Source organism: Ostrea edulis, chromosome 4, assembly GCF_947568905.1.
Source record: "Ostrea edulis chromosome 4, xbOstEdul1.1, whole genome shotgun sequence".
NCBI classification, from domain to species: Eukaryota; Metazoa; Mollusca; class Bivalvia; order Ostreida; family Ostreidae; genus Ostrea; species Ostrea edulis.
The window spans coordinates 14,435,772-14,454,666 of NC_079167.1; the positions used below are offsets into that span (position 1 = coordinate 14,435,772).

General features: G+C 33.6%; 1 protein-coding gene across 1 annotated transcript; it reads right to left on the reverse strand.

The window, feature by feature from the left end:
- Window positions 1-13,615: 13,615 nt before the first annotated feature.
- Window positions 13,616-14,080, reverse strand: LOC125668882 (N-glycosidase YbiA-like). Its single transcript, XM_048903318.2, has one exon. The coding sequence runs from the start codon at window positions 14,078-14,080 to the stop codon at window positions 13,616-13,618; it is 465 nt and encodes a 154-aa protein (XP_048759275.2).
- Between the last annotated feature and the right edge of the window lie 4,815 nt (window positions 14,081-18,895).

Sequence of the window (18,895 nt, forward strand, 5' to 3'; positions counted from 1 at the left end):
AATCAATGTAACGAAATGTTTGTTTGTAAATGCTATATTTGTATTATGTGTAGTGTTTTATAACAAAAAAATATAAGAGTTAGACAAGCACTAATAAAACAGAATCGCCGTCTATGGTCTATCTCGTGAAAGTCATATGACCGGCGATCTCCATTTCCTCGGTTTATGATAAAAAAATCTACATAGTGTACTTTTACGCAATAAAAGCAAAATTAGCAACTACATGTACAACAAATGATTAACTAAGAAATGATAATATGTTCTGATGACCTGAGAATCAGTGTATTGTGATCCTAGCTCAAGGTCATTTGAACTTCGTAGAGAATATAAGAGTTGTAAGGGTAAACATCTTTCCCAATCATATATAAAACCATGTAGCTACACGGTGAGTGTCACCTAATTGTTGATTATTATTGGAAAAGGACTATTGAAGCATGCCCCAAGTAATAGGAAAATTTAGATTTTGTATATATAAATGTGCACCATACTGGTAATTTAAATTCATCGATGGAAACAAGGCACGGTAAGAAATGCTCTAAATGAATTCACTGAATCTGATTTCGATGCCCAATTAAGCCTATGAATTCTAAGGCTATGAACTCTACGATTATAAATTTTAAGGCTGTTGACTGAGATTTAGAGGAAAATAAACAGAAACTTGGATCTCCGGAAGTTACTTAAGAAGGATAATTTTACACATTAACATGCACGTGTCCTAGCCCCTCTGATATTACACCATCTTCCCTTCCTCTTTCTCCACACTTCCTTTGCATATCAGATACGACCAGGAAGTGAATTTTAGGGAAATTCCTTTAATTCATTTTAAGCATTTCTTAACAGTTTTGCGTACTTCAATACATATATATATGTCTTCATTAATCCTCAAACAATCTAATTTAGAAAAAAATGTTTCGTGGGGATTTAAAAATGCAGACTTCAATAGTAGAGCGAGGGTCACTGAGCTTCTTTGAAGTTGAGATGGTAGTCATGAATCAATATTAGTGATCCACTTTTGTATCGTTCATATTCATGCATTGTCAATCTGCGTCAATAAAATTAAAATAAATTTTTCGAGGATCTGAAGCAAGTAGTTTTTTTTTATCACTTGGCCTTTATAAATCACCGATTTCGCATTCAGGTTAAATCAAAGCTTTTTAGTACTTCACAGATGAAAAGCGCATAAAACGTTTCATAGAAATTTATAGGATGATACAATCGACCTCCCATACACTTCATTTCAATAGCGTCACCTATGTACATTTTACATGTACTATATTTACTATGTTGACAGATATTTCAGTCACTTATTTTTAAAAATACCGTCGACTACAAAATATTCCATTTACCGATATTGGGTCCCAATTAGGTACACATGTTTATGAACAGTATGCATTAAATCATATTTAGCATTGAGCAAATCTAATTAAGGCGAACCAACCAATAAAAACGAGTCCATCAATAAAAAAAAACCACCCCATAAATAATGAATAAATATGGGAGAGGGGGGGGGGGGGGTAATGAAACAAATAGAAAAAAGGAAGTAGATGGATTATGATGCAGTGGATAAAAATGACATAAAACACTAAGATTTCAACAACACTCGATATCAAAAATTGTAGTGGATGTCACAGGCACTTTAGTGACATTTCGCTTGGGGACCTAATTACTACATGTTTATACACTGTATCGTCGACTGACCAGTTTCGGTGACCAAAGTGATAAACCGCGATTTTCTCATTAATCACTTGGATTAAATAAATAAATTACACACCTACCTTTAAAGTAATTAAATTCCTTTACTTTCATCCAAATATTCCAAATTCATTGGTACGTTAATTGAATATATATTCGTAACAAAAAACATGTCACTTTGTGGTCCTAAAACGGTGACGTCACCTATTTCGGTGACCATTGTTAATATAGGTTTGCCAAAAGTTTGTAACTGTTAAAACGTATATACAGGAGGAATGTGCAACTAAACGTCAATGAATAAAATAACATAGTGTAGAATCCTAGACTTTTGGTATACTTTATATTAATTTGAAGGTTTGCTTGAAAAAGTAATAAGCAAATGGGCTTATTTTTGGGGTGCTCTATGGCGTGTAAAACGTTGCACTAGTATATTAATCTTATTATTCATATTCGAAAACTTGTAATTTATATTCTAAAGCATATCAATCATATTCGAAAAGTTGTTATTCATATTCGATAATTTTATCATTCATATTCAAAAACATGTCATTCTTATTCAATAAATTGTTATTCATATTCTAAACTTTTCATTCATATTCAAAAACATGTGATTCATATTCGATAATCTTATCATTCATATTCAAAAACATGTGATTCATATTCGATAATCTTATCATTCATATTCAAAAACATGTGGTTCATATTCGATAATCTTATCATTCATATTCAAAAACTTGTAATTCATATTCGATAATCTTATCATTCATATTCGAGAATGTCATTTATATTCGATAATTATGTTATTTATATTCGACAATCCTGTCATTCATATTCGATAATTTTGCTATTCATATTCAAAAGCATGTAATTCATATTCGATAATAATGTCATTCTTATTCGATAATTTTTTAATTCTTATTCAATATAATTTGTATTGTGGGTAATATTATCTGTTTGTAAAGTCTCTGCTCATTGGGTACATGTATGTGAAAACGAAAGTAAATTATGGTGTTACCATATCTGGTGGTAAGTGTACATTCTTTATGTTAGTTAGTGTAATACGATGAACATTTACCAAAAGTTTATCAATCAATAGACATTCATTACCTATGAATGTGCTGTGTACACGTGGTCCAGATATGGTAACACCATAATCTACTTTCGTTTTCACATACATGTACCCAATCTCTACCCAGAGTTATCGTTCCCGCTACGCTCCACTAATACCTCTGTCAACGTCTAAAAATCATATCAAAACGTACTAAAACTAACTTAGCATATCAAACTGTAATGATCATATCTAAGCAAATCAAACATTTGTCTGAATTTTATAAACGCAGAAGCTGGTAAATATGAGACACCTGAGCGAATTAAAAGGTTTTATATAAATATTCCTTCATCCAATAATACTAGAATAATCATGGAATTCGTTGCTTTTGTGAACTTACTGTAAGATTTTAAGCTTAACACTAAAACTTGTAAAATCATACTTTATAATGCAATAGGTAGAAATAAGTTTTGCCAAGAATCTTGACATTCAGACGTTGACAGAGGTGTTGTAGCGCAGCGTAATACGCCCTCTGGTGAGATATTGTAACCGTTCTTGAATATGAATTTCACAAGATGGTTGTAGGGTAGTGAGTTCATTTATTTCATCAATCATACGGAGTAAAACATATACGAGATGAGATGACATGAGATGTGATGACCCTAAAACAATGACAATATATAAACATACAAACAACACAAAGACAATACTGTAACGTGTGTCCAGCCGAGCGGTCACTTATTTATCTGTGGACACGTACCCGGTTACACCCGGGATTCTGCATTGCATATGATTTACAGGAATGCCTGTTGTCTACAAGGCAAGAAACGAACTTATTCAATATATTTACGACGATTGTTTCAGCCAATTTACCTAATCAATATATTTACTACGATTCGTATTTCAAAATCAAGATATAATTCAACAAGGATTTAACCTAACACTTTACTTCCCTAAATCCAATGTCCCCGGACAACTGGCCCTTACCAATGGTTCAGACTACCGACCTGAGGTTTCTTACCAGCTGATGTCTCCAGCTCACTTTGACACTGGGGTACAGCCTTTATTGCCAAGTGTCAAAGCTACGATGGTTGATCAGCTAGCCAACCTACACTATAAGGCTTATTCAGCCCCAAGGTAGCCTTTTACTTACAAAAGATCGGCTTATTCAGCTTCTCTTATGGTGTTCTTCTCTGCACAGCTGCGGAGATCAGACTGACTGATCCGCGGTCGACCGCTGTATATATAGCATTGGCCCAGTCCATTTCACTGTAGGGAAAACAGGTTATCACCATGGCAAAACCCCATACCACCCGAGTTTCTTTGATTGGTATCACCTGATTCATCACAATACTAAGACATGATATTTCAACAATAACAAATACCCAGAACATTCAATTAATAGAAATTAATGTTTAAGCCATTAATTTATAGTTTACATTATTTCTGTGATTAAAATATAGTAATTAGATTAGGTCAATTATGTGTACATTACATACCGGTTTATGGAACCGAGTTAGCCCCTTATACAGTGTTGGCTCAAAACTGGGCTTTATATATACTGACCTATTAAAACAGCAATGATAACAATATTCACAAACCCTTCTTATTTAAGGATACATGAATTAAAATAAAAACTTGCAATAGCTGAATAGATATTCATAACATTTAGCAGCTTCCATTCTTCTCTTTCATACAAGTTTGGCAATTTATTTAAAATATAACTTTTCTCATTCATTAATTACTTATATAGAATTAAATAAGTGATTTTATAGATTTTAAATAGCTTATTTTACTTACAGGTAAAGGTGTTGTATAGAACAACCCAAGTACATGTAGATTTATGAAATGTAGTAGTCACACCTATGTAAGACAAACTATTCTTCTACTGGACTAGCAACTCACTAACTACTCACTTTGAAAAAGAATACCTGCAAGCACCCTGAAATTCCCGCCAGGGTCTACCATTAGCCAAAATACAAATAACCAGCCAATAGAAATTTAAACCCAGTACATTACCTATTAAAATGTACATACTCTCACCTAGGCTATTTAATACCTGAGACCTGGACTTAACCATTATAAGAAATAGGGGTGTTTAGGTTTATTTAAACACATACACACAAAAACTGTAGTTAGTAGCGCTGCGCATGAATGAATGCAAGCATGAATGAATGAATGAGAATCTGAATTAAATCAAAGTATAATGTAAAATAATAAAACAAAAGTCCAACTATCACAATATTGACATGTACCCAATGAGCAGAGACTTTACAAACAGATAATATTACCCACAATGCAAATTATATTGAATAAGAATTAAAACTAGAGCCAAGCTCGTTGCAAAGCAACGAGAGGTCTTCCGTCGGAGCTGTGTGACATAAAAACCTTATACTTGACCATATGTCCTTGGGTCAGGTCCTAATACAGCCTAGTTAACACGAGAATACAGGAACCGTACATGAGTATGTGTGTGTGGGATCTAACTTTCGCCTTCTTTCCCTCTTGATATGTTATACGTAACATCACCTCGGGAAAAATTATTTGAAATACTTATCCAGTGATTTTACAAAAGACGAATACAAGTTAAGTTTTTAGAAAGAAAATAATCAACTGTACTGTGACAGGAAGATAAGTACTGTAACGATATAAGTAGTTTGGCTACGCTGGCGATTCTGACTTCTCGTATGTACTTATGAAATAGTTTGAGAATTTAATATATATCATTGAAATGAAGCTATAAAGGTGTACTATAAATTTTTATCGTTAGGTGTTTAATAAATTTATACTACTCAAGGTACATGCGTGTATGATCTCATTCCACGAATCAGTCTTTTGAGGTGCGCATGTATGTGGGATTAAATTCTTTCAGCATTTTTAACTTTTCAGTCCCAAAAATGAACAAAAAATTACTATTTAAATTTATGAAATTCATGGCTCAGGACATACAATAAAGGTTTATAGCTGTTACCAATATTTTATCATTCAACAAAATTATGATAGCATAATATTCAGACTGAAGAGAATAATTCATCGAGTTTGAATTATTTATACATACAAATCAAATAAATTGCTCTCAAATCTTGAATATTTTATTAAACTTTAATATCTATCATCGTAAATACATGTAGGTATATTATGTACACAGTGAGCACAGAAGTCGCGTATGAATTTCACGCCAGGGGCACGTGCCGAAGTAAGTTATACACATATGTTTCCCCCTTCACCTACCTAATAATACGGTTACCTGTTTGCGGGTCAAGCATTTTACTCATATATAACACAATACTCAAGCAAAATATTATGTTTATGAGATCAATAAGATGTTAAAGAACAACTTTTCCAGCGAAAGCCATATCGAAATATTTACCGTTTTTGAGTTATAAAGCGAAAAGTTTGAAGATCCCCAGATCCCTAATTGAAGGGGCCAGCCCCTTTTTAGGGATATCAAAAGAAAGCTCTTAACATTTTGCACAACTTTTTTTCTACACGTCTTAACAAAATATTTTTAGTTTAAAAGATACAAAGGAAAATATGTGTAATTATTTGCTCCTTTAGGCGTCCTAATTTTTGAACCCTGTCAACCACCATTTCGAACGCTGTAATAAAAAACAAAACAAAAAAACGATGTGCACAACTACAATGCTCCTACTTTTCATTTTCAATGCATTTTCTGCTCAAGCTTATACAGTCTCGGAGCCTTTGTCTGGAAACCAAAGCCCCTAAAATTTCATTCAAAGGGGAATAACTCGTAAACAGAAGGGGGTTTCTAAAATGTAGTACATTATTTTAAAATCGTTCTGTAAAGTTTATAAACCCTGAAAATTTGAGCAAAATCCATGCAGAAATGAGCGAGATATGAAGCTTCAAAGTTAGCGTCTAGGAAAAAGAAGAAGAAAAAGAATAATAAGAATAATCTTAACCAGCACAATCAGTAGAAGGTCTTCCGTTGTTACGGAAGACCTTAAAAATATCGAATAAGAATGACATGACTATTGAATAAGAATGACATGATTATCGAATATGAATCACATGCTTTTGAATATGAATAGCAAAATTATCGAATATGAATGACAGGATTGTCGAATATAAATAACATAATTATCGAATATAAATGACATGATTATAGAATAGGAATGATAAGATTATCGAATATGAATCACATGTTTTTGAATATGAATGATAAGATTATCGAATATGAATCACATGTTTTTGAATATGAATGAAAAGTTTAGAATATGAATAACAATTTATTGAATAAGAATAGCATGTTTTTGAATATGAATAACACGTTTTAGAATAAGAATAACATGTTTTTGAATATGAATGATAAAATTATCGAATATGAATAACAACTTTTCGAATATGAATGATATGCTTTAGAATATACATTACAAGTTTTCGAATATGAATAACAAGATTAGTAAAATAGTGCAACGTTTTACACGCCATAGTGCTCGACTGCTCGTGTTGATTTTTTTTTGCGAACTCTCCTTCTAGTCGTTCATTTTCGGGGGAAATTGAAGTCGTACTCTATATATGTTTGCAAACACTACGGCGAAATTGATGACGCAATCTATACCTGGAAACGACAATGCGCACACGTAAACAAAAGGTCACCGATTCTGGTCAATCACCGAAATAGGGCAGTCGACGATATATAAGAGTAGAGGTATAGAACTCTTGTCACAGGGTACCTTACTTTATCATAAACAAATAATAAATAAAATTGTTTTAATAATACTTTGTTGTCTTATTTATTTGTATATAACTTTTTTCACATACATGTAACTGCAAAATTTCATCCCGAAATTCCGTATACTTTCCAAAGATAGTAAGCATTTCGCAAATGCTGTGGTCGTCAGGGGCGGATCCAGGAACTGCGGTTACGGGGACGCCACTTTATGAGGCAGGGGGTTTAGGACCCCAGTGGGGGCTCAGGGAGCGGCCCCTGAATTTTACAGATTCTATAGGGCTTGAAATGTGTCTCCTATTTAGTCATTTGTACTATTTTCTATCATTTTTTAAAAGGTGAAATTAATAAAATGACGCAAATTTTAAGAGTTTTTCGAAAAAATTAGGTTCTCTCAACAAAGTAATTCAAAAAAGCAAAAGATTTTGTCATATATTTCTCGGGGAGTGGAAAAAATTATAGCTTGTTTGATCGTTTAGTACATTTTACTAAACAGGATACCACGATTTACCTTAAATTTGAAAATTTTAGTGGGGGCGCGCGCCGGCTGCGCCCCCCCCCCTAAATCCGCCACTGTTCGTTATAACGATATAGTTTACTAATACAATCTATCATTGGGTCAAATGCTGCCTGACGTGTTTCATACTGGTTGTTAGGCCGTTCTTGGCACACTGATTTTGACTACGGATAACTCCGTTTACTTGATGAAGATATAGGACTCTGTGATCAGTCATCCAAACATTTCTTTGATAAACATCATTATGATTCTAAGCACAAATACTATGAAGTTGATATTAAAAAAATCCTGGAGTTCCTCATTGACAATATCTTCGTAGTCTTTGGTGATCAGGTTTTCCAACAACCTGTCGAAATTTTCATGGTTACGAATTGTGCTCCTTTATTACCTGACCTGTTTTTATATTCTTATGAGTCAGAATTTATTCTAAAGTTTCTACATGAGAAGGGAAAATATCTTGCTGTGGCCTTCAGCTCGACATTTAGATGAAAGTGATCAATCTCATAAATCCCATAAGCAATACAAAGTAGATAGTTGGACAAACACGGACCCCTGGACACACCAGAGGTGGGATCAGGTGCCTAAGAGGAGTAATCATCCCCTGTCGAATGTAATCAAATACATTTCAGTATTAGATCTACTGAAGTTATTTTTTTTTAAATCTTCAAGTGAACTCTTACTCCTTTTTATCTACCTGTGATTTTGCTCTCACACCTTACCAAATCAGACCTTCACCTATAGCCATGGGTACTGTGGCCATGCTGCATCAAGTAATAATACTATTAGAATTATACATGCAATTAGTATATGTTTCACACTTCGAACAAAAGTGTTTTGCGTGTACCAAATAATTTGGTACACCACAAGTCCAAGCTTCATGGTTGGGTGACCGTGCCTTTGTATTTCTAATTATTAGACCAATAATTATCAATGATTGGTAACAATCAAGGAAGGGCGTCGCACTTTCTGAGTACGGTGTGTCAGTTACCAGAATTGGTATGGAACATTGAATATTAAAACAACAAGAGGCCCATGAGCCACATCGCTCACCTGAGTCACCTTGGCTCATATTTAAAGATTTTTCCTATATATTTGCATGTAAAACTTTGATCCCTATTGTGGCCACAATCTACTCCCGGGGGCCATGAATTTTACAAAATTGAATTTGCACTATGTCAGGAAGCTTTCAAGTAAATATAAACTTTTCTGACCCAGTGATTTTTCAGAAGATTTTTAATGATGTTCCCTATATATTTGTATGTAAAACTTTGATACCATACTGTGGCCCCATCTTACTCCCGGGGACCATGATTTTTACAAACTTTTTTTTTAACTTATGACATTTTTATTTCCCAGACCTATCACTATAACATATAACAAATAGACCAAACGATAGAAGAAAAAAGGTGTGGAAAGCTGCCGGGGATGAGGCCCTGACTAAGCTCCACCTAAATAACAATATATATTCTCTATTACATCTCGCAGGATGTAGAAGAAGAAAAGAAAAACTAAGAGAAATACAAGATTATATATAATCAGATGAGAACAAAGTTATACAAATATAAATACCTCATTTCTAGAGGATATGAAAGTATTCCGTGACAACTACCCAAAGGGCCCTTCTCACACTCCAGAGTCTATTTTGACCCTGGGTAGTCATGTAAAAGGGAAGCCAGATCATTTCCCTTTATTTTATTAGTACGTGATATAAATAGTATGTAATACAATTTGTAATATAAATATATAAGATTATAATTTTTTTTTTATAATACTATCAAGAATATGCGAAAACGATACCTTGTTTAATCTTTTGTATACAGATACATTGAATTCAAGGATTCCCTTTACATGATTTCGAATGTCATAAGATTGCTCTTTTTTGTTTAGCATTCTACAATGTATTTTATATTTGTAAATTTTACACGCAATTAGTGATAAAAGATTATTTAAAAAGATTGTTTTCTCATTGATTCCCCCCCCCCCCCCCCCAAAACCAAGAACAATGTTTTTCCATGATACTTGAAAATTCAATGTTTTCTCAACAATTTTCCAAATTTCACAAACATTTTTACATTTCAGTACCAGATGCCCATTATCCTCTTTTTCCTTACATAGTGCACATAAATCCGCATCAGTAACTTTCCATTTCTTTAACATAACTCGGTTGCTGGTTAGATTGTTCAACAACTTGTAATTGAAATCAGCAATGTGGGTACCAACAATATTACATATTTTTTGTTTATATATTGCACTCCAAGACTGTTTTGAAACATTGAAGCTTTTAGAATAAAAATTTTGGTATAAAGGAGGTACAAATTTCTTATCCCGATAAATATCACAGAACATTTTACTTGAGAAATCTTTCACACGTACAATTCCGTGATTTAGCAGTAGAAAGTATGAATTATCTTTTATATGTACATTTTCATACATTATATTTTAAACATCGAAAGGTTGTAGTAATTTTCCTATGGCATTGTTTACAATATTATATTCACAAATCCTGTTTTTCTTGCAAATCAATTTATCTGCAAACCATTGCATCGGCTTAATACCATTCTCATCCACTACGTCATTCACGTATTTCAGACCACTCTTTAGCCATGATTTTTAGAAATATAGGTTTATTTTTAAATACCACAATATTATTACTCCATGGTTCCCTCAGTATATTGTTCAAACAATCTAGTCTGTTTCTACCCTTGCATTCATTAAAAAATGCGAACATTTCCTTGTAAAACAAAGGAAATCCATCCATTATCTCATACTGTTTGATATTAATTAGTTTTACTTATATAGTCAAGATCATGATTGTTTTCATGATATTCTTAAAGATTTAATATTTGATAAGATATCTACACCTCCAATGCCTCCACTAATGATAGTTCCGATTAATGTATTTCTTTTTATTCTATCTCTCTTATTCCAAATGAAATTGTAAATAAGTCTTTGAATGTTTGAATATGGTAGGTTTAATATCGAAGCTATATATATAATTTTAGATATTGCAAGACTATTAATTATGCAAACCTTGCCAAAAATGGTTAAGTTTCTTGTTTTCCAAGATTCAAAAAGTTTCTCTACATCGCTGGTGATTTTTGTCCAATTATTTCTAAGGCACATTTCTTTATCATGGCCAATATATACACCTAATGTTTTTACACATGAAACATTTACATAAACATTATGCATTTTCTTAAATCTGTTTTTTTAAAGGTCCAGTTAATATGCATTCAGTTTTTGACATATTTAATCTCATACCCGAAACATTACTTAAATCACCTCGAGGGCCTTCTTTAAAGACTTTTCATTTTCCATTGGAAGGGTAGAATCATCTGCATGCTGTATAATCTTAATGTCTTTTTCCATTCCTTCTTTTTGAAACCCATGTATGCTGGGATTGTTTCTTATTGAAATTCCTAATATTTCAGCCACAAAGAGAAACAAGATTGTTGATACCGGACATCCCTGCCTTATGCCCCTATGCATCATGCAAGTTTTGGATATCCATCCATTATTTTTTATTCTGAAGACTGGATTTGCATATAAGATGTGAATCCATTTAATAAAATTTTCACCAAAGTTAAATCTTTTCAGTACTTCAAGCATAAAATTCCACTCAACTGAATCAAAGGCTTTCTGAAAGTCTAAAAATAAAAGTATAAGTTCTTGATTATTTTCTTCACAATAATCAAAAATGTCCAAAATTAATCTTGCATTTAGTGCGATATTTCTTCTTTTGATATAAGCTGTTTGATTTATTGATATCAAATCATCTAGCAGTTTTTGTAAACGCCTGGCAAATACAAAAGCTATTATTTTATAGTCTGTGTTGGTAAGGCTAACGGGTCTATAATTTCTTAGGTTTTGTTCGTCTCCTTTCTTATAAATTAATGTAACCAATGATAATCTCTGCGTAAAAGACATTGTATTTTTAAAAATCAAAAATACTTTGTAAAACACAATAGAAATATTGTTTTATTTCTTCCCAGAATGTTTGATAAAATTCACATGGTATTCCATCCATACCAGGAGATTTATTGCTTTTCATATTTAAAAGTGTCTCTGAGTATTCCTGAAGTGAGGGAATATTTCTAATTCATTTTTCTCCTTATCTTTCAATGTGAATTCTAAGTCTATAGTATTTAAATATTCATTGACATCCGTGGTTTTTATATTATTTGTTTTATATAAATTTTCATAAAAATTGCACATATTGTTTAGTATGTCATCATCATCGAGTATGATATCACCAGTTTCTTCTCTCAAAGCTTTAATTACATTATATATTTGTCTTCTCTTTTCTAAATTTAAGAAGTATGAGGTATTCTTTTCTCCTAGTTCTATCCAATTGGCCCTAGACCTAACCTGTGCACTTTTTGCTTTTTTATCTACAAGCTTTGATAATTCATTTTCTAAATTTCGTTTTTGATTCATGTCAATATCATCCGCAGGTAATTCCTCAATTTTTCTGATTTCCGATTGTAAATAGGCTAACTTACTTTTATATGATTTATTTATTTTCTTTGAAAAGTCTATACAGAATATTTTTATGTTTCTTTTTAGAGTTTCCCATGATTCATGCGGTTCTACTTCATTGAAAGTGTATACTTTGATAGATATCTTTTCATTTCTTCGACGAAGTCCTGGCTTTTTATCAGCGAGACATTAGATTTTCAATATCCCGGTCCTCTTGATTTTTCATTTATAATCAGACAGAACTGTAGACTTAAATGATCAAAAAGATTCACACTGATAACAAAAAGACTTTGAGATGAAAATGTAATCGATTCTACCCGTGGTTATATGTTCACCATTGCACCAGGTATATCCTTTATTATTTGGTTTAATTTTTTTCCACAGGTCTATGAGCTCCAACTTATTTAGGATACTATTTAAAATATTCACACTTTTGTCTTGTATATTTTCATCTAAAGATCAATTGAAATCACCCCCTATGAGCATGTTCTCTTGACACTCCGCATGTTTTTTTTTTTATCCAAATATTCGTACGTTTAAAAAAAAAGCCATACTTTGCATTTATATCATTAGGTGCATATATGTTTATTATCGTTATAATATTGTCGTCAAATTTAATATTCAGTAGCAGGGCCGTAAATTACATGGAGGTGTAGGAGGCAGCTGCCTCCTCCAACTTTTGAGCCAAAAAAATTAAAATTTAAAGTTCATTAGAATTTATGTTGTTTCCAATAACTAAGAACATGATACCTCCCTTAAAAAGCATTCCAAATCTTTCTTTTAGAATGAGTTAGTCAAGTAACATCTTAGAAGGCCCTAGAATCAAGGATTTTGCACGAAACGTGTTCAGTGTGCACAAAACCCCCAGACCCCCGCCTAATTTCCTGCCTCCTCCAAATTGAAGGTTAATTTACGGCCCTGAGTAGTAACTTTCTTCCATCGTTAGATTTATGGATATTCAATATTTCATACACCAAATTCTTTCGAAAAAGAATGAAGACCCCTCAACTGTAGGGCGAGTCTGAATAACAATGTATTGATTTTCCAAACCATCTAGCATTATAAGCAATAGTATTTTTTTCAATATAATACGTTTCCTGTAAAAGAATAATGTCAAAATGACTATCTGAAATCCATGTGCTTAATTTAGTACGCTTTTCAGTGGTATTTAGCCCTCTACAATCATTTATTGGATGTTTACTTTCCTGACGTAGATATGTTGCTGGCTCGGGTTCCGCTCCGTTGCTTCGAATTTGATCTGTCTCGCCAGATTGTCTAGCATGCGTCCGAGCTTGTTTTGACAGGTCCATCGCTGCATAACGGTATGAATGGTTCCTACATTGTTTAGCCCCGTTCCCCAGTATGTGTCCCACGTTGCCTCGGCCAAGATGTTGGTTTTCTTGATTTTACCAAGCCCATCGCGAAATTCTTCACACTGCTTGATTTTGGACTCCAAAATCTCCCTCATAACTTCATCCCGAGAATCCAACCATGCATCGGAAACAAGGACTTGATTTCCAATCCGTTTTGCGTCGAGAGCAGTCTCTGCATTACTTATGGATTCCGCTTTGTTGAGATCGGCAGAACGCATTGCTTTCACGTGTTGAAAAGCTTGTTCGGCAGACGGGTATATTGCTCCAAAAATCTTCATTTCCGTGGGGAAAAAGTTGGATAACGGGTTATCCTGTCCCGCAAAAGCCACCACGTCCTCGTGTTCTGTCACATATAGTTTGCATTGTTTGGATCCCGGTGAATGTCCTGGATCCTTGCAGATCCTACAACATGCCTCATATTCACAATTGCTTTTGTAGTGATCGTCCGCCCAGCAGTTACATAATGTAGTACACTGCTTTTTTGTCTCTCTGATGGGTTGACCCTTATGAACGATGGTACATCTTAGACCCGCACAGGTAGTAGTTTTTGGTAGAAATTTCCCGTGATTTTTACAAACTTGAATCTGCACTATGTCAGGAAACTTTCGTGCAAATGTAAACTTCTTTGGCCCAATGGTTCTTAAGGAGAAAATTTTTAAAGATTTTTTTCTAATTATTAGTTATTCAAAATTTTGATCCCCTATTGTGGCCCCATCCTAGCCCCAGGGTTCATGAGTTTTACAAACTTGAATTTGCACTATGTCAGGAAGCTGACATGTAAATCTCAGCGTTTCTGGCTCAGTGCTTCGTCATAAGAAGTTTTTTTTAATGATTTTCCCTATATATTTGTATGTAAAACTTTGATCCCCTATAACCGCCTCATCGTGCCCCCGAGGGCCATGATTTTAACAAACTTGAATCTGCACTATGTCAGGAAGCTGACATATAAATCTCAGCGTTTCTGGCTCAGTGCTTCTTCATAAGAAGATTTTTAACGATTTTCCCTATATATTTGTATGTAAAACTTTGATCCCCCATAGTCGCCTCATCGTTCCCCCGAGGGCCATGATTTTAACAAATTTGTATCTGCACTATGTCAGAAAGCTTTCATATAAATTTCCACTTTCCCAGCCCAGTAGTTTTTGAGAAGAAGATTTTTCCTATATATTTGTATGAAAAACTTTGATCCCCTATTGTCGCCTCATCTTACCCCCGGGGGCCATGATTTTAACAAACTTGAATCTGCACCATGTCAGGAAGCTTTCATGTAAATTTCGACTTTCCTGGCCCAGTAGCTATTGAGAAGATTTTACCTATATATTTGTATGTAAAATTTTGATCCCCTATTGTGGCCCCATCCTATCCCCAGGGCCATTATTATAACAAACTTGAATCTGCACTATGTCAGGAAGCTTTCATGTAAATTTCCACTTTCCTGGCCCAGAAGTTTTCGAGAAGATTTTTAAAGATTTTCCCTATATAATTGTATGTAAAACTTTGATCCCCTATTGTGGCCCCATCCTACCCTGGGGGCCCTTGAATCTGAACTGTGTCAGGAAGCTTTCATGTAAATCTTAGCTTTTCTGGCTTAGTGGTTCTTGAGAAGAAGATTTTTAAAGATTTCCCCAATATATATGTATGTAAAACTTTGATCCCCTATTGTGGCCCCTTCCTACCCCAAGGGGCCATGATTTGAATAAACTTGAATCTACACAATGTCGGAAAGCTTTCATGTAAATCACAGTTTTTCTGGCTCACTGGTTCTTGAGAAGAAGATTTTAAAATATTTTTTCTATATTCATGTACATGTATTTGTATGTAAAACTTTGATCCCCTATTGTGGCCCCATCCAACCCCCGGGGATCATGGTTTGAAGAAACTTGAATCTGCACTATGTCAGAAAGCTTTCATATAAATTTCAGCTCTTCTGGCCCAGTGGTTCTTGAGACGAAAATTTTTAAATGACCCTACCCTATTTTTGCATTTTTGTGATTATCTCCCCTTTAAAGGGGGCATGGCCCTTATTTGAACAAACTTGAAAGCCCTTCCCCCAAGGATGCTTTTGGCCAAGTTTGGTTATATCTGACCCAGTGGTTCTGGAGAAGAAGTCGAAAATGTAAAAAGTTCTCCGATATGTGTTCACTACATAGTGTTTGGGTTGCGATTTTAAAATGAATATATACTCCACCCCCTCGTGAATATGAGTGAAAGAGAATGTTCTGCGTTAGTATATGCACTCGTGTTATTTTATCCGTTTGTTTCATCTTTCTCATATTTTACTCCCCAAAAATACCAAGCCCCATTTTTTATATTTTATCCCCCAAAGAAACCCTTTTCGAGTGAAAATCTCCCCTTTCATCAAACGTTATAATGATGCCTCGGTGTATATATATATATATATACTAGCGGGAAAAAGAAACTGCATTATAAAATTTAGTATAATTTTTCTATATTTATTATTTTTAAAATCTAAACAATCGATAAAGGTGATGTTTTTTAATAATATCGGATAGTACCCGACTCAGATGCACGGACTTTTTCATGGTTAGTGAACACATGTTGTTTATTGAAGTGTTTGTACGCACGAGTTTTACTGGCCAATACTGTTTGGAGTAAGAAGTGTAAAAGGTTTGTTTGGACACTATTCGTTTAAGCTGTATGGTCCGAATTACAATATTTTTTCCATCTCGTAAAAAGCTATTAAATCATCACACGTATGCAGTTATGAGGCTGTATGACATATCATAATTATTTCACCTGTTTTAACCCAAATTATTTGATTTTAAAGCTGACATGAATTAATAAATATAGTATAATTCTATATGTCCGCCATATTTCTCTGCTAATCCGCCATATTAGTTGGAATTTCTATTGTTATATGTATCAGGGTTCGCATGGTATATAAGGGGACGAGCTTTGCTACGCTTCACTTCACATCAGTGTCTTCGATTTACCTGTGCGGGTAGCTTCGACAGGTAACACGTACATCTCCGATACTAATTTATAGGACATCAAGAAGAAATGAAATCACGTTTTGGAACACCACGCAGTGCTCAAAATTATAATAAACATATCGTACAGTAGTAAATCATTCTAAATATATATATTTGGATAAATATATATAGAATGCCTTTTCTTTACGTGAGCGTGCGTACATTTGCAGTAAATATGTCAAAACTATACAAAAATGCGGAGAAATATTTCATCTTTTATCTATTGATAAAATGGAATAAGCAAAGAGTATACAATCTATACCATTCACAATTACTTCAAGTAAAAGGCAAAGACATAAATACTACTGTACTTATAAAATGGCATGTATGCTCACCATGAAAACGCATGGAATGCGGACGACTATTTACCTGGGACTACTCGTAATATCTGTAAAGGACCGCAGATGTACGTGTACACTTGTCGAAAATACTCTAAGTAGTAGTAAAACTCCCTTTATTTGCATAATCCATGAAACAAAACGATAAACTCCATTTGCATTCCAACAGTAAATACCATTGTCCATTGTACAGACTGCGACACATTTAGCCCGTGCCGATCAGCTATCTTCAATCAGGGGAAATATCAGAGTATAATATTTACCCTGTATTGTGCATGAATCCTTATACCATATGATTTACTGGTCAGAGTATTGTAGATTTATAAATCAGGAAATCATTTAGGTACATAAATTTGCATGTACAGCACTGTACGAGTGTATGGGATGAGAGAGAGAGAGAGAGAGAGAGAGAGAGAGAGAGAGAGAGAGAGAGAGAGAGAGAGAGAGAGGCGATGATCTTGTAATAATCGTGCTCTTATTAAGACAAATGATATCGTTAATTCAATAAAAAGAGAACAGTACTAGTAACTCAATATTGCTCTCATTAATTGATAATACAGATTTATTTGATTCATTTAAAGCACGCACTAATTAAAAATTAAACATATTTTTAAATAATGTTATTTTCAATTACTTCATTTTATGCTAATTTGGCGCTCAATAGATCTTATATATCTATGCCATTTTGCGTTATTACATTCTGCCTTGAACTCGACGCAAATTGTAGTAATGCAAAATGTAATAATTGAGTTTATCATATGCATAGTTATCAAGCACATAGAATTTTTTTATTTAAACATATTTTATTGAGAAACTCAACAGGATTGGGAAACAGGCATAGCCTATATAGGCCCTCTCCCAAATACAAAGGTCAAGTACAAAGGTACATAGAATCAAGGGGAGGGGACAAGAGTGTCTGTCCTCCATCTTTGATAACAATATCCATTTTTTGTTTTTGTTTTTTTTTTGTTTTTTGATGTTTTAATTTTCCATTTTTTCCCCTGTTGTATAATTAATAGGGGAACACATAAATTCGAGCTCCTTTGGAATTTAATGAAATGTAGATATGCACCTTTCTTTCAACACGAATTGATATGTTGTTTCAAGCACGAAAACAGGGGGTTGGGGTGGGCAGGAAGGCTGGTCTGCTTTCCCCACTTTTTTTGACAATTTACTTTTTTCCCCTTATTCTAACATACAAAGTCAGTATTTTCTACATGCACAGTTCAAACTAATTTTTTTTTTTTTAAATTTGTAATGAATTCAATTATAAGCATCAACTCCTGTAAGTTTCCAATATATTGTCAATCACAAATTTTTAAATAGCTGGAAATTTTTAATGCTTGAAAGCTTACATTTATATAAGTGATAAATTTTCTTTCCTTCTGTGAAATGATATATTATAAATCGAAGTAGGACGGTCGCGCGCTCTCTCTCTCTCTCTCTCTCAATGAATATGGACATACAGAGACCGTAAATAATTATATGGTTCTAAAAGAGACAACAAAACTATATTTTCGTTTATAAATTTCCTTTCATATGTGTCTTTGTGTAATGAACTGTTTATTATGGATTGCAAATGTAATACATGCATTTGCACACAGATGTATATTTTCGATCACTATTCCCTTATTTGTATATCCAAGTTTGTATATGATCATCGAGAAATTTTGAATTGTGCACGCAATATATCCAACCAGATATTAGATTCCCGATTTTTATAAACTGCAAAACCTCGACCAGACAAGCATTCAATACAGGA

Coding starts and splice junctions, on each gene's coding strand:
- LOC125668882 (XM_048903318.2), bottom strand. CDS start 14,080: ATGAAGATTTTTGGAGCAATATACCCGTCTGCCGAACAAGCTTTTCAA.